General features: G+C 38.7%; 1 protein-coding gene across 3 annotated transcripts in view; it reads left to right on the top strand.

Annotated features, from left to right (window-relative positions):
• Nucleotides 1-17,749, top strand: part of LOC149232883 (uncharacterized) — a 509,382-nt gene that overhangs the window by 135,355 nt on the left and 356,278 nt on the right. For 2 of the 3 annotated variants that reach the window (XM_089379539.1, XM_089379538.1), the window contains exons 6-9: nucleotides 15,746-15,865; nucleotides 16,002-16,062; nucleotides 16,161-16,252; nucleotides 16,367-16,411. In XM_089379539.1, coding sequence (XP_089235665.1) covers nucleotides 15,746-15,865; nucleotides 16,002-16,062; nucleotides 16,161-16,252; nucleotides 16,367-16,411 — 318 coding nt within the window. The remainder of the gene's footprint in view (nucleotides 1-15,745; nucleotides 15,866-16,001; nucleotides 16,063-16,160; nucleotides 16,253-16,366; nucleotides 16,412-17,749) is intronic. The other variant, XM_089379540.1, reaches the window with a different exon arrangement.

The following is a 17,749-nucleotide window of genomic DNA, read 5'->3' as shown; positions in this document are numbered from 1 at the left end:
CTCTTGGTGCAGTAAGAAGAAGAATTCTGTAGCTCTGTTGAAGCTGAGTATATGGTAGCTAGCAAAGAAACATGTGAAGCTATATGGCTTAGGAAACTGCTTGTAAATCTATTCAGGAGAAGAATGGAAGTGACAAGGATCTTCTGTGATAATCAAAGTTGTATCAAGCTCTTTGAAAATCCAGTATTTCATGATTGCTCCAAACACATCTATATTCGGTGTCACTTTATCAAAGACTGTGTTCAGCGTGGAGCGGTACAGTTGGAGTACACTCCCACAGGAATTCAGGTGGTAGACATACTCACCAAGGCTCTAGGAAGAGCCAAGTTTGTTCAATTTCAGGAACAGATGGGTATGTTGGAAAGTCCCTTTCAATAGAATGATGCAACAATTGAGAGGGAGTTGTAGTAGAAAGGCAACAGTAGTAGTGGCAGTGTCATGGGTAGTAGTACAGTGGCAACAGTAGCACAGTGTTGGTGGCAGCAACAGTGCAGGAAGGAGGTGCTTCAGAAATAGAGCGGCATGCAGGTGGACATTGTTGCTAGAACATTGTCCTCGCTAAGAGGGAGTGTTAGTTTTTGGTAGCATCGAAAGTGCTCTAGCCTTGAAAATTGGTGGAGAGGCTAAGGCACATGAGTTCTACAGAACCCAGAAATGATTGGTGAAATTCCACCCGAATTGTATTTTATTAAAATAATTAATATTTTTAATGGGGTTCCTAAGTCTAAACTTAGGAAAATTAAAATATTAATGGGTATTAATCAAAATATGGGTGAGAATGATCTAGAAGGCGGATCAAGTCATGTTTTAATCTTAGCTGTTGATTAGAAACTTAATCTTGGCCGTTGATTAGAAACTTAATCTTGGCCGTTGAAGACTCAACAGGAAAAGTATAAAATGGAGGCTTGGGGTTCATTTGGAAACACATAAAGAGATTGACGAAATCAATTTTTTGAGGTGAGAAGTTCTCAAGAGGAAAATCGATTAGGGAGATCTTGCAGTTGAAGGGCAGAGAAAATCCGAGAGGACTTTCCGGAAAATGTAGAACAAAGAGGCGGAGAGAGCTTGTAGAGAGGTAGCGCAGTAGCCGAGAGAGCTGAGGTAGAAAAGTTGTCTGTCATGCATAATCTAGAACTGCCAGAACATCCGAAATTGTCGGAATAGCCTGGAAAGTTGACGCAGAGGTAGCACAGTAGCCGGGAGAGTTGATGCAGAAAAGCTATTTGTCACGCAGAATCCAGAACTGCTGGAATAGCTGAAATTGCCGGGAATTGCCGTAACTGCTGGGAAGTGCCAGAACAACTGGGAGAGCTAACACAGAGGGCAGAGAAGGTGACACAGGGTTGACGTAGAGACAACGCAGAAATAACTGACGTTAGCCAGTCTTGTCCTGGATTAGTCGGAATTCTGCCGCGTGAAGTGAGGTAAAACTCACTCAGATTTTCTGCCAGTATTTTCTCCGTAAAGGATTGTTAGATGAACATCCTAGATTGTATTCAGATATTTATTGCCAATAATAAGAATCCTCAGATCTGCTGCATTGGTTTTCCCACATTGGGTTTTTCTGGGGACAATTGTCCAAAAACAAGTGTGTCAATGTGATTGTTCATATGTTGATGTTTCTCTTGCCGTTTAATTTTCAGTTCTAGTTTGTGAAGTCTGCAACTAAATTTATTTTGGTATTTACTGAAGTATTGGTAAATAACTTGTCATAAATAAGTAGGAGAAATAAATCAATTATTGTAGCAAATTTTCACTTCTATCACCCTGTTCACGAAGGTTGAGCTGAGCCAGGGATATAAACGACCAGATAGAAGTGTATTCGGCAACTGGGGCAAAGGTCTCCTCATAATCTATCCCTTCTTTTTGTGCATACCCCTTTGCCACAAACCTAGCCTTGTACTTTTCCACAATGCCGTCTGCAACATATTTTATCTTGTAGATCCATCTAGAACCTACAACTGATTTATCTTCTAGCCTTGGCACTACCTCCCAAACATCATTCGTTATGATAGAGCTATAGTCTTCTACAATGGCATCTACCCACACTTGATGTTGTGCAACCTCCTGAAAGTTGGAAGGTTCTGCAACTTGAGCCACCAACTCTTGGTACCTATCAGGCTGTCTGTGCTGTCTTTTGTTCATCCTAGGAGTTCCAATAAACGCCTTTGCGTCTCTCAATGTATGAAGAACCTCTCTGCTGACTCGACCACTGGTCGTGGGAGGTTCAACCAACTCCTCCTCATCTTGTCTCTGCTGTTCCATTTGTTGAGAACTCCCTGGATTTCCTGCACTTGTCGAAATACTGGTACTAGTCACAGTACTCTATCCTTGTGACTGTCCTCCTGTCTGTCCCACTGGTTGCCCCTGTTGTTGGACCAAAGGAGCTTTTGCTGACTGATTCTGATCACCTGCAAGCATCTCACGAGATCTCCTGAAAGCTCGATCCTCCATGAACTTCACGTCTTGCCTTACTACAATCTTCCTATTGCTAGGAATGTAGATTTCTTATGCCTTTGAGGTTTCACTGTACCCAACGAAGAACCCTTTCAATGCAGTCTGATCTAGTTTGGTACGTTTATCATCTGACACGTGGCAATAAGCAACATTGCCAAAAATTCTGAAGTGGCTAACTTCTGGCTTCTTCCCTATGAATACTCCTTTTGGCATTTTCTTCCCCAATGCTTTATGAGGAATCCTGTTCTAGATATATACTGCCTGTTACATGTCTCTTCCCATAAAAATTTGGGTAGATCCATGTCATATAACATAGCCTTTGCAGCTCGAACAATGGCTCTATTTTTCCTCTACGCTGCACCATTATGCTGTGGATTATATGGAGTTGTCCATTCTCTCTTGATGCCTTCCTTTATATAGAAATCTGTGAAGTTTTTATCAATATATTCTCCACCATTATCTGGGCGAAGCACCTTGATCTTCTTCCCTGTCGCATTCTCCACGAGAGCTTTAAACTCTCTGAAATGATCGAAGACTTCATCTTTGGTCTTCAAGAAGTAGATCTTGGATATTCTGGAATGGGTCATCAATAAAGGTGATGAAATATTCGGCACTGCTGAGAGCTTTAGTGGACATCAGTCCGCAAATATCTGATTGTATGAGTCCATACATGCGATCAACTCTACTATCACTTCTTGGAAATGTTGTCTTAGCATACTTCCCAAGTACGCATCGTCTGCACACATCATCGTGTTCCGTGCCATGTTTTGGAACCCCTGTTACAATTTCTTTGAGCATCCTGAGTGCTCCCTGGTGTAGATGTCCCGTTCTCCTATGCCATAACTCATTTAGCTCCTTCCCACTACTTATTAGTGCCATTGGAGAATCAATTTTAATCGGTACAATCTGTTACTTCAAACTGGAACCTGTCATACCTTTTTCCAGCTTGGGTGTTTGACATACACTTTCTTCCCTACGAAGTGAATATCATACCGCTTATCTTGTAACTGGGATACTGAAATCAGGTTCATACCTAATCCTGGCACATGCATTACATCTATAGCGCTGGTGTTTGCTCGTGACCCCCTCTGAAAATCTATGGTACCTCTCCCTACTGGAGTACATTTTGTTTTGTTTCCCATAGTAATTTGGAAGTCCATCTGCTCCTCCTTGTAGCTAGAGAAATATTCTCTAACCCCTGTCATGTGAGCTGATGTTCCACTGTCTATATACCAGACACCCTATGAAGCTGATCCTGATTGTGAAAAATTGGTTACTCGATTCCTACTGCAGCAAACTGATGATATTTCTCCTATTTGTTAATTTTTGATTTGGGGTAGCATCAAATGTGCTTTAGCTACGAAAATTGGTGGAGAGGCTAAAGCACATGAGATCTCCAAGACCCAGAAATGGTTTGGGCAGAATCTAACCAGTTTGGGAGATGTTAAAATAATTAATATTTTTAATGGAGTCCCTAAGTCTAAACGTAGGGAAAATAAAATATTAATGTGAATTAATATAAAACTGAGTTAGAATGGTCCAAAAGTCATGGATCAATCCAAATCTAATCTTAGCCGTTGATTAGGGACTTAATCTCGGCCGTTGAATTGTCAACGAGAAAAGTATAAGAAGAGGCTTGAGGGTTAGTTGGAGAACACACCGAGTTGATCAAAAATTCTATTTTCTGGGGTAGGGCTTGCTGAGGAAATCGAAGGAGTGATCATAGTTGTAGTTGAGGGGCAACAAATACAGTAGCAGAGACGCAGAGATAGTACCAGGAGCATCAACGCAGAAGTCGGGAGAGGGTTGACGAAGAGCCAGCTAGAGGCAGCCAGGAGTTGCATAGAGCCTGAGGAAGGCCAGTGTGGGAGACGCAGAGGCTCCATAGGCTGACACAGAGCCTCGAGAGGCTGACGTTGGGCCAGAGAGGCTGACGCAGACCCTAGAGGTTGACGCTCGGAGATTTCGTGGGGCAGATTGGAGCTCATATCTATCTCCGACTGAGAGGTATTATTGCCAAGGGCATTCTTTGTTGGGTGAGTCATTTTTGGCACCCAAATTGTATTCTGAAACTGCTTAATAATAAAACCCTCAGATAGCTGCACCGGTTTTCCTGCATTGGGTTTTTCCGGGGACATTAGTCCAAAAATAACAGTGTCACTTACGTGCTTGTTTCTCCTTTGGTTGATGATCTGTATGTTTTGAGACCGTACTTGTCTTCATTTTCAGTATTTACATGGTAAATAACTTATTAATTAACAGAACAAGTAGGAAGAAATAAATCAGAAAGGACAGGAAGAATTTCTAATGAATAGACTTAGAAATTACAACATTAATTACTTGAATAAATTACTTGCAGTTTTCTACAACAAATATTGAAATACATACACTGCAACCTAGACAAAATAAATACTGCAGAATCTAAATACTGCACTAGAGAGAAATAAATTTGAGTACAAATCGTTGGATGCTCAAACTAGCTATTCGATACAGAAAAATGCTGGCAAAGAGTTAGTGAGAAAAATCTCACACTGATTCGGGAGATCTGACACTGATCATGGGCTAGCTAGCTAGCCCCACACTGCCTCTGCACAACTTCTGCGTTAGTCCTACGTAGATCTGCGTCACACTGGTTGGGCTCTGTGTCACCTTCTCTGCTGATCTCCTGCTGTCTGGAAATTCGACCTTCTGGCCCTCTGGTCTCACACCCTGGCTTCTGGCACTGGATCTCGACTCTCCCAGCTGGATTTCGAACTCCCTTTGAAGCTCTGCGCTGCCTCTCTGAGCTGCTCTAAGCCTTCTCTGTTTTGCAGTCTCTAGATCTGGAAAGCTCTCCTCCTAACTACTGTCCTTGCTCCTCACTGCAAGAAGATCACTCTATCTGACTCCGACAACTCAATGTTGCTACTCTTGAGAAATTTGATCTTTGATCTCTCATTCGATGTGTTCTCCGAGTGCCCATAAAGCTCCTTCTTATAATCTGTCGTTGGAGCACCAACGACCAAGATTAGAACATAATCAAGGGCTAAGATTAACTGGGTGTTGATCCTCGTCTTTATCTAGAAGATTCACACTAGATTTAATTAATACCCTTTAATTAATCACATTTCCTAAGTTTAGACTTAGGAATACATTAAAAATGATTAATTATTTTAATTAAACCATCTCTAAGTGAAATTTTCCCAAACAATTTCTGGGTTTTGGAGAATGCATGTGTCATAGTCTCTCTGCAAAATCTTGAGGCTAGAGCACATCTGATGCTACAGAAATCAACACTGATAAGCAAGCAAATTCGTCCTCCAATCTGGAAGACAAATCTAAAGTCTCCTGAATGTTACTTTTGTCCATGGTTATGTTGAAGAATTTATAGTGTGCTATTCCTCTTTTGCACCCCGATGCTGGCTTTGTTTATGGCGAACTGTTGCACAACCTTCTGTGTCTAGCTAGAGATCTACTGAACGAAAAAATATGAGTTGCTCCCTCTGCCTCTAGAATCACTCGATTTGGAAGGATCGAATTTTTCTACCCCTCATAAAAATTGAACTTTCTTCAAGAAACTCAGCCTCCTAGCAAAATACTGCACTGCCCTTGGGAATTTCGGCTTGTTGCCCTTGTTGAGCAACGATATTCCTTTCCTTCGTTTTTTTGAGCTCTCCGACTGATCAACTGTGCTTTGATACCATGTGAATTTTTTATCTATTGCAGTAACTGAAAATTATTCTTCTAACTGAAAACTTAATTATGCAATTTATTTGCTATGGCAAACAACAAATAAAATCACAACTGCAATTTTCACCATAAAAATACTGCAGAAAATAAAATACTGAAAACTGAGAAATTCTAGCACACACACAAGAATTTTGACATAGTTATTTTTGGAGAATTGTCCCTGGAAAAATCCAATGCAGGAAAACCGGTGCAACAGATGAAGTTTTTATTGTTATTCTTCAACAACAATTCTGAGTACAATAATTCAGATGCCCAACTGACAATTTAATCCGAGGAAAATACTAGAAAAATTATTGTGAGAATTTTCTCACCCCACAACTAATTTTTGCCACCAAAATCACCTCCCTAGCCTCTGCGCTGAGCCTCTTGCGTCACCCTTTGGCTAGAGCTTACACTGGCCCTATGAGAATTTCGGCCTTCCTTCCTTTGCCTCTTCCGAGGACTGGAAACCTTCCTTCTGGAAGGCCGCTGCCCTCCTCTTCCACTTGCTAATCATTTTCTGGCTCTATCTTTTCTGCTGAGTTACTGCTATTGAGAAAATCAAATTGTCTGGGCAATTGAGTACATGGATTCTACACTGGTGTATGCTTCATCACCACATCGACCTCCTCTTATAATCCACTGTTGGAGCACCAACGACCAATATTAAAACATAATCAATGGCTAGGATCATTACTGGATCGATCCATGTGAGTTTCTAGATTATTCTCACCTTATCTCAATTAATACTGATTAATTAACCCTATTCCCTAAGTTTAGACTTAGGAAATATTAAAAAAAAGGGTTAATAATCTAATTGACACACTTCTAGGCGAAATTTCCAGAAACGATTTCTAGGTTTGGAGATCTCATGTATTCTAGCCCCTCTACTAAATTTTGTGGCTAGAAGACATCTGATGCTATAAAAACTAACACTCAATTGGGTCATTTCATTTGTATTTCAAAAGAAAATTTGTCCTTTGATCCGATTCTCCTCCCTCAACAGGTCGAGCCCCTCTAGTGTTGATCAACTCCACATCCTTGACCTAGTTTGAGTCCACTTTGGTTCTTTGTGGTCCCACAACTTTATAACTCAAATTCCACAAGTATTGCATAGAAATCATTCCTCTGCATGGATTTTTAGGTCTAGGAAGTTTCTTGTCAAGCAATTTTCTCCAAACCTAGGCTCAAGTATCCTTTTAGCCCTTCCTAGAGAGCCCATCACCTTGCTTCCTATGCAAGCAAGCCATTTAATTGAGTCTCTCTTGTGAATAGGCTCTATGAATCATCTTCCATCCATTCATTGATCTATTCATCTTTGTGATTCCTCTTATATCGGGTCTCCTCTTGTCGGTGAAAGTCCGTAAAGAGCAGGGAGCTATAACTGAGGTGACAGTGGGCTATTGCTCCATTGTTGTCACTTGACCTAGTAGTTTCTCTATAGGATCCCCTCTTAGGATCCCTGATAGTTTGAGTGGTAACATGACCCATTTTCCAATGACCAGCTCTACAAAAGCAGGCTCCCATAAAACCATGAGTCCTCAAGTAAGCCCACGTAAGGCCCTCGAATCCTATATAGGATGAGAGGAACCCAAAATGAACTACAAGGGACCAACCATGGTTTGACCAAGACAATGGGATACAAACAATGAGAACATGACCCATGCCTGGGATATTTAATATAAAACCTCACATGGTTTTTAGAGTGCTTTGACTTATGACCTTGGGCTTACAATGGTGGTGATAAATGATGCAATTTTTTTTGCATGTATCCCTACTAACATGTGGCGTAATAGACCTTACAATGTGTGATCATCCCTACAAAACCAGTGGCTCCTCTAAACCATAAGTCATGATGGGATCCATCCAAAGCCCTCTAATTCGATCCAAGCCGAAAACACTTGGAACTTAACCTAATGGGACCGGTCATAGCTGACACTAATGTTGTTTTTCCACGATCTTGGTGTCCAAGATAAAATCTTAAATCACTGATGCTACCAAGCGAAGAATCACAGTGAAGCTATTTTGCATAGCGGAATATAAACAACAGTAAATCTACTAGTGCACAAAATATACACAACTTTTTACACAATTCTGTATAATAACCCAACTTTGTTATATTAATCCAACTAAGTAATATAATAGTTTAGGGCTCCCGCACCAAGGATAATGGCCCTCATACATCCACTGATACAAAGATACAAAATTGGGGCTTGGTGTCAGTCCATCGACAACTAATCTACCCACAACAAGATACTTTGACCGTCTCTCTAATGTAGAGCTCATCACATCTGCCTTGGTCGTACCTTGTACACATTTGCCCGATTCGTCGGCTCCCCATATGTAGCATCTGCCTCTATCAATGCTCCAAGTCCATCTAGCCACTGAATCTTGGGTCAACCATCTGCTCTCTCGTTGACCGTTCATCCATGAACACATCGAGATTTTTGTTGAGTTGTTCACAACTCACAACTGCCCACTATTGGTCCTTAGCTACTCAGGGACTTCAACCCACTATAGTCTTCGTGCGCTGCTCCAATGAAAACTAACATAGGGCACGAAGGGCTGTCAGCTATCAGTGCAACATGTTTATGTCCCGAAATGAACTTGGGCTAGAAGGATCGCCCATCTTCTGATGTAGATGTTCTTCGCCACACACAAGTCTAGGGCTACTCAAACTAATCCTGGCTGATTAGACCCTTGAGCTCAACAACTGCCACTCTAGCAACCACCTAAGTCCATGAAGATGGTGCACACAGGGCTCCACACTTGGTACACTCTCACGCTGCCCTCTAATAGACCATAAATGCCCAATCCACTGTCCACACTTGGTACACTCTCACGCTGCCCTCCAACAGACCACGAGTGACCAATCCCTGTTGTAGCATCTACACTCTAGTTAGGGCATCCAACACCTAGGAAACCCTTCTCCTCGACTGTCAACAAACTACCTAAACAACTTGTTGTTGCACAAAATGTGTAGGCATTGCGGCAACAGATCAGATCGGGGGCTGTCACCCTGATCGCCAAACTCTCCGTTTAAGTTGTCACCCTACAGTAGGCTAAGGGGGGTAGACCCTATGGAAATGGAATGAAGGAGAACTAGTCGGGAACCAACCAGTTCGGGAGACACAGTGAAGCGACCAAGTACTTGATTTAGATTTAGTAAGAGTTATAGCATTTGATTAGATTTAAACGATTGATACCAGTGCCTCATGGAGTCAACAATCTTGCTAGGAAATTTAGGACCAAGTAATTGATTTGCAACTGCTGCTTGGATGAGTAACTATCTTATATGAAATGCAGATCCTAAAACTAATGTGAGATGCAAGAAACTTGGTTAATTTTAGTTAAATGCCTATCTAAGTTTTAACCCTTCAATCCTTTCTATATTGAGCCTGATTTAGTAGTAATTTGCAGAGAGAAGATAAGGTGAAGCACACTAAGGTGTGATTGACGATACCTTTCTTGAAAATCTAACATACCCGGTGCCTCTGGCGCTGCAGAGAGCTGTGGCTCTAACGACTGCAAGGTCACCGTTTTAAGTACTATTAAAAGCAGGCTTCTCAAGCAAAGATGGATGGGTACCTATCTCTCTATCGACCAAGCTTATGCTTGGAAGTAAATTTTAATTATGTAGAACTAACTTAATATGAAAATGCACGAGATGATTAGAAGATGAGATGAAGTTAGATTCAAGGATGAAAAGTGCTTATGTCGCGATCTATCAAAGCTCTCAATCACCAAAATGAAATGTTCACTTCACTAGACAAAGATTGAAAGATAAACTTCTTAGCAATATGACAATTAAACCAGAAGCTTACTTCAAATCTTTTTAATACAGTAAGAGCTCAAAAAGAACAAAAGCTTCTTCACAATTTAATATTAGATGCTCAAAAAATACTTAGGTTAGGAAACAAAAGATATGCAATTTATCACAATTCCATGACAGAGTAATAATTACTCGAAATATTCGCAAAATATTTAACATCAAATAAGCATCAAATAATTCAAGTGATTAAATCACGCTTAGTGTTAATTCAACGACGAACAATCTCAATAGATGCCAAGCATAAGAAAATGCTCAAAACTTTAGCATGCAAAATATTCTAGCAATTAAATTTCGAAAATTTAAATACCATGAAGAACCATGAAATTCAATTGCGACAACACTTAACAATTCCAGAATTAAAATGATTTTTCTTAAATGACTCAAATCCTGAAAAATTTGTTGATTTCCTATAGTCAATCTTTTAGAGACAATTTAAGAAATATTTAAGTGTGTTTTGACTATAGAGAAAGTTAAAATTTTTAACTCCACAAAATTTTCCCTTCTAAATTTTAAAGTCCTAAACCCCTCACACAAAACCCCAAGAAGGAACTTTAGATTAAAAATTTAATTATTCCTTTGGCAAATTTAATATGCTAAGGTTTATGATTTTTTTTTTTAATGTGGCAAATGACTAATTATGTTTTTTATATGACAAATGTAAAAAACTCAAAAGACTTAATGATTTAAATTTTTAATGGGCCAAAGGCCATATAAAAATTTAAAATTTTAATGTGAGAGCGCAAAGTTCTCTTTTGATTTAATTATTTAGAAATATGAAAGTCACATTAAAAAAATGAAAATAGAAAATTTTTAAATTTTTGTTTATTTTTTTTTGTTTCAAACAAAATCAAAATATTATATAAAAAAAAATCAAAATCAAAACCAAAAAGAAAAGCAAAAAAATAAAACAATTCTATTTCTAAAAAAAAAATCAATGCCACAAAAAGTGGAAATCAAAAGTTTTTTTAAGTTTTCTCTTTAATTTAACAAAAATAAAATGAAAAGCAAGTAAAAGAAAATCGAATTTGATGTTATAACAAAAATCTAACCCTAAGCAAAACACAAAAAAAAAACTTAAGAAAGGAAATCGAGGGAATTTGTTTTTGTAGGCTTGATAGCAGTAGCGAGGGAGAGAAGCTTTGGCAGCCGGCAGGGAGATGAAGCTCGAGGGATGCAGCGTTGCAGGTCTGCGAGGAGGAAAAGGGGTGTTTGGCCGCAGGTAGATAAGGAGATAGCACGCAAATGAAGGGATTCGAGGGCGAGGGGAAGAGGGAGGAGCAACTCATGCAAATGGAGAAGGAGAATGTTGGCTCGACACAGAGAGGAAACAAGAACTTGGGCAGTGAGGAGATAAGGACACACAGAAAAGAGGGAGAAAGGCTGCGGGAGGAATAGAGAATTTGAGGGCCGCGGATCAACAAGGGAAAGGCGGGACGCGCAGAGGAAAGGCAGCGAGAGAGGGACGCTAATGGAGTAAAACACAACGGAAAAATGCAAGGAGAAAAAACAACAAACAAAAAAAATGATTTCAAGCAGAAGAAAGGAAAAACACAGACGACCTAGCAGCGAATGGTAGCCCAACAACCTTAAAACAATTTCCTAGAAATTTTTGATTGAAATGATATATTCTTCTTCTTCAGATTTGTCCTAGAAAAAATTATAAAATCCTCAGATCCAAATTTTTAAACCCTCGAACTGTAAATAACTTTGAATAATGTCCCCACAAAATAGTATTGAGGCCAGATCTTGCCCTCCAGGGTCTAGATCTGGCTTCAAACTAAACTTCTCTTTCAAATCTGCACCTGCAAAAAATGAAAACAAAAATACTCAGAACCCAGATATACAAAAAAAAAAAACCTCAGAAACACAAGTTAGAAAAAAATCCAGATCTAGGTAAAATTTTTACAGATTTATGCACAAAAAATTTAGATCTATCAGATCTAAGGAGTATGAGTTCAACTCCGCTCCCATATATGATAATCTAAGGCTTTTACTAGCCATATCTTATCAATTTTTCCACAAAATATTTAAAAGATTTTGAAATTTTAGAGAGGTACTTACTACTAGCCCAAAAACACCTTGCAAATATATTTTTTTATCGTTTGATAACTCTTGGAGCTTAAATGAGGTAGGCTCTTCAGAAAATATATGCTGAGAGTTGGCTGGTCCAACCAAGGACTATCACCAAACGCTTAATGAAAACCTGAGAGATCTTCTGCAAACACTAGATCAACCATCAAACCAAGTAGAGAAATAGAACAATGAAATTATGAAGAAATAGAGATACTTGCTATTTCGATCAAAATTAAAAATGTTACCCTAGATCCAACAAATTGAACAAGGTACCTGTATTCAGATTCTTTTAAGAGAACTATTGATTGATATTTTTCACATAACATTAAGCTGGAATTAAAACAATGCTACCATAAATTCATGAAGAGGAGCACCACCGCACGTTGAAACCCCAAAGACTTTTGCATTAGTCCAAAAAGTATACATGAGAGCTTGAGAGCTTAGTCCAGGATTCAAAGATTGGATGAAAAGACAGACTGACACTGACCTATGATTTATAGGTAAAGTCTCCAACGACTAGTTGGCTTGATCCCTATTAAATTAATCTCGTCCATTCATAAAGATTTAATGAATCTTTAATCGTCACTGTCGAAATTATTTAATTTTTAAGGAAAATTCGAATTTATCATTTAATTGATTTTTAATTAACTCAAAATTAATTATTTTGAATTAATTCCCTCAAGAATTTGACTTTGACTTAAACATCAAGGCCCAAGGGTCCAAAATTTATTGATTTCCTCAATATTCTCTTGGTGGGGGACCTCCAAAGATTAACTTCTTTAAAACCCACGAATTTCACCATTGGAGAATTTAATTTTACCTAAGACACAAAATTAATTAAATTCCCGGCTTAGGATTTTAATTTAATTTTGTCAGAAAAATTAATTAATTGACTAATGAGGGGATTAATAATCTTTCCAACCCTCTAATACTTAGCCATGGTGTCTAATTACAAGGGACCATGCACTAAATATTTTTTTACATAAATATTTTACAATTAAATATATGAAGGGGGAACACCCATTCGTTACAGACGCTCAACATTTATCCATTTTTGTGACACAATATGATTTAGTAGACCAAGTAACTTGTAATAAAATAATCTAGCCAATTAGCTAGGATTATTCCCAAATTACTTTTACAAAGACTCGATAAAAAACACTAGGACTCAATATTTTGACGACAAAATCCACCCTAGCTTTGGGGTGAGGTTGGAGGGAAAAACTATGCCGATCATTTGTGTTTAGAGACAAATGAATCAGTGAGACCAAAAACCTCCTCAGGTAGAAATTGTCATCAAAATATTATGCATACCTAGGTTGTTACATACATAATGGTCTTACGAAGATCATTTACATGATAACCATGCGTAATGGGTTTAAACAAAACTGTTCACTGATGATGAAATCTGAAAGGCACGAACACTCGAACATGATAGATCCCTTTTGCGAAAAAAGGGGTGTACTGCTATGGGGTTGTTGACACATAGTGGTCAACGCAACCCATCCAAATCTGGTCCAAAACTAGACCCAACACAAGTCAATAATGGAGAAATGACATACCTCTTGACTGCTGTTCATGAACAGAATTCTGGTCACTGGTTAGGGCTTCTTCTGTAGCCTACAGCAGCCCACCAGCTATGGCCAAAACTCACCTCAAACAGTGCAGCTTCCTTCCATCTTCAAGACTCGGCAACTTGCTGCCTTGTTAGGCTTCTCCACAACCCTGTTTTAGGCTTGGTTAGCTCACCAAACTGTCACTACAGATCTGCAGTCCAACAAACACAGGACTGTCACCTTTTCAGCCTACTTCAAGGAAGAAATCCCATGTCATACTAGCCCAGAACAGGTCCTCTCCAATGTGGCCTTGCAGCAGATTAATTTGCACCTTCAAGCAGTCACAAGGGAGCCCAAATGTACCTCCTCTTCCTCACTGAAGATGCTCCTAATCTGTGGCCACCACAGAGCTGTCTTTCTCCTCCTATACGGGCTGCTTTCCTCACTCCTTCGCTGCCCTTGTGTTGCACTCTTGGATGTGTATCAGAACCTCACACAACACCTCCTTATATAGGATTCTCAAGGGCTCCAACGAACTGCCCTTTGAGGGCTTGACAACTGTCATTAGACCTCTAACAACTAGGCTGACTTGACATCTCCTTATGCAAATCCACGCTCGTACTTCAAAAATTAATATCTTAAGATTGACAACTCGGATTTCGATGATTTTCGATGCATCCAGTTGCTCTCAGAGTCCTCTATCATCTCCATCCATCACATGTAAAAATCTCGTCACGGTTTTGGCCCAACAACTTTGGGTGCAAAAACCCATGCTTGGGTTTCAAGCCCACAAGTCACTTTTGTGGCGCTCCAACCTCCAAAGCCCGAACCCTAGGGCTTGGAGTACCTCCCAAGCTAACAAAAATCAACACCTAATAGGCCTAAGATACCATAATACATAGCCTCTGCATGGCTTTAGGGCTTTTGACTTGCATTTTTTGGGCTTAAAATGGTGCTGCCAAAAATGAAAGCCTGCATATGTACGCCTGCTGAAATGAGGGGTAATAGGCTCAAATCTGGAAATTTGCCTCAGCCATGCATAATAAATCTCATTTTGAGTTTAATCCATTGATTCCTTAATTGTTTTAGCATCTAAGTGGATTGATGTGAGATAGAGCTATTTCACTAAGGTTAAATCAATTTAAGATATTATATTGCAAGTGTTGAATATTTTATATGTTACATGCTATATATCTTTTATTGGATTTCATTACCTATTGTTAGAGTAAGTCTTTGTGACTTTTAGTTGACCACATTAAAGATTTACTCAGACTCTTGTAATAACCATTTTATATCAAAGGGATACCCCCCTTGGCCTCTTGAAAGCCAGCCAAAAGTGAAGAGGAGTTTGTATTGAGGTGACAGTGATATGACTCCTATCTATTACTTCAAGGTTGCATCCATGGATTGGACTTTTCCACTTAGATGCAAGTTTAGGTGGTAACACCTTGCATGTAAGAGATACATTGAATATGAATCGAAGCTTTCAGACTTATTGGGCTTCGGCATTTTCCATGAACATTCAAATACGGGATTTGGTTCAAACTTCAAACATCATGTCCTTACTAAATGGGGCACTGATTTTGCCATGTTAATGTAAGGAACCTTCTTGTCTCTTAACGAAATAGGATGCAGGACCATTCCAATTGGCTTGGCTTTCTTTGCTGCTGCATCTGCTAAGGTATTAAACACTTATACAGCCTGGGAAAACTGGTAGGAAAGATAGGAGGGGAAATTTGAGCCCTCTATGCAGCCACTATGAAAGGAAACAAGAAATAGAGAAGAAAACCTAGTTTTTCTTAAGTATTAGTTGTTTTTAATCTATGGTTAACATGGAGGTCCTTAACTCAAGATTAAATAGGTTGTACGTTAACAGCCTTCAATCTTTTTCCAAAATTTGGATGCTAGCATAAATGCATGAAACTATAATCAATGGTAATTCATGTCGTTTGAACTTCACACATTTGTAACAATAAATAGGAAGATTTTACACTATTTTTTGTTTGTTACTAGTTGCTGATGTATTCTAGTTTTCGATTTCTGTTTATGTGTGTGCTTTGTGAGTTTGGTTGAACTTGATATTCATGTTGACAATTATTTCTTCTTTGACTTGTTATAGGTTTCTAGCGTACGAGAATTATGTGCAAAGTTGAAATATGTCCAAAATCGGCTTCAGGAGAGGATCAAACTTACGGAGCAAGGATTGAAAAATGGGTTTACAGAACTTCCTCGTTTGGAGGTGACTAGCTATCATGCACATGTGCCCTTTTATACTTTTTGACCAACCTAACGTTATACATATAATTTAGAAGGCTGGGTATTTTCCAATTTATGTAGATTGATATCTTAATAGATTGCCTGGTCCTCTCATTCAGGCCCTGGCTAGAAAACTTGGACTAGATGAATTTGAAAAAGGAGCTGTCATTATGCTTACGGGTAGGTTGGGATGTTTTTGGGTAATGCCATCTGGTTTTAGTACTATGGATTATTAATTTTTCATTGTAAGTTAAAACTATGATCTACCATAATTTTAGGGATTGCAATATCTCCGGTTGTGAAGAGTATTTTTGACAGTGAAGTTGGAGATGGTAGCTTTCGTCGTTATCATATTCATGACTCAGTGCAGGCATGTAATTACATTGAATTGAGCTTTTCAAATGTTTTATTTGTTTGAATTCTTGCTTAAAGTTTAACCAGGCTGTGTATTTTGAATAAATATTTATCTTAATCTTTCCTACAGGTGAAAGATATTTTGACAGTCTATTGTGATTCCTTCAAGGAACAGGTACTATTTTTTCAAGTTTTCAGTTTTCTTGATTCTCTAGAATGGTTTTAAAAAACAGGGTTAAAGTTGTCCCAGTTCAGATTTTTGTAGTCTGCTTCTAGCATTTGCTTAAAATTGTAGGTTCATGTTTGGTGTAATTTATTGAATTTGGATTCTGGGCTTGCTGAGTTATTTGAATGGCTAAAGAACTATCCATGAAAATGGCATTGCTAACCTGCATTGAATGGAATCCTGGTGATTATTCATGAAAATATCATAATCGCGAAAATATCAAGAATACATTCCACCGTTCGGCAAAGCAAATCCTTTATATTCATGGGTGATAAGTATTGTTCAGAATGATGAAAGCTCCATTGACATGATTAAATTACAATACACTGGATACTTCCAATTAGTTGAGCCATTTTGAAAGAATGTATTCTATCAACTTGTCCTTAGCCACCTAATGTATATATTGCCAGAATTACACAAAAGTTTAGTTTTGTTGAAATCTAGCGTAGGTAAAGTAAATCATATGAAAAATGCCGAGAGTGCTATCTAGACTTGGGAAGGAAAATTGGTGCTGATATTATGAAGATTGAGGTCAGCAGAGGATCTTACTCGACCTTTTCTCATAGTTCATAGGATATTTTTTAAAACTATAGGCATTATACCAAGTCAAAATGTAATATTCCTTTTGATTTATTCTGCTAAAAATTTCCAGGGAATATTTCAATAGAAATTTTTCTGGAAATATTAATAAAATGCCATGCAATTCCACATATTTTTTTATGAAATTGTTGTCATTGCGACAAATACCCTCCAAAATTTGGTTACACTTGAATTTTGGAGCCTACTGAGGATTTTGCGATCTATCATTCTATGGTCACTTCGTGGTCATCTAATGTTTTGTAAAGTATTGAGTCCTCTTCTAAGTGTGAAAGTCACTTGCTTATGCATGCTCAGTTTTTGAAGAATTTACAAGTGCGCTTCTTTCGATGCAAGCTTGTGTAGGCACTCAACAACTCTTAAAAATAAGGCTTGTGCAATCACTGGTGACATTGACTGCGTGATCCATAAGTATAGTGTACTGCGTAACACATGTCGATAGTTAGTGCATACTCTCCATTGATAGTCCTCCTCACTTCGATTGCAATTGTACTTTTATTTCAGTGAGTTTTCTCAACTGTTGCTCTGGCGCATTGTGAGTGTCGCTTTCACATTCGCGACTGTCATTTTGGCTTGATTTCACTTTGAACAGTATCGTTTTCATGTTATCTTCACTCTGGCATGTATCACTTTCACTTTATATAAGTTTTTGCAAGTGTCATTTGCACTTTTCTCTCACTTTCCAAAGTG

This window comes from Pinus tabuliformis, chromosome J (genome assembly GCF_031772625.1).
Source record: "Pinus tabuliformis cultivar Carrire ecotype Pingquan chromosome J, CPIR1, whole genome shotgun sequence".
NCBI lineage: Eukaryota > Viridiplantae > Streptophyta > Pinopsida > Pinales > Pinaceae > Pinus > Pinus tabuliformis.
This window is presented reverse-complemented; position numbering and strand designations above follow the sequence as displayed.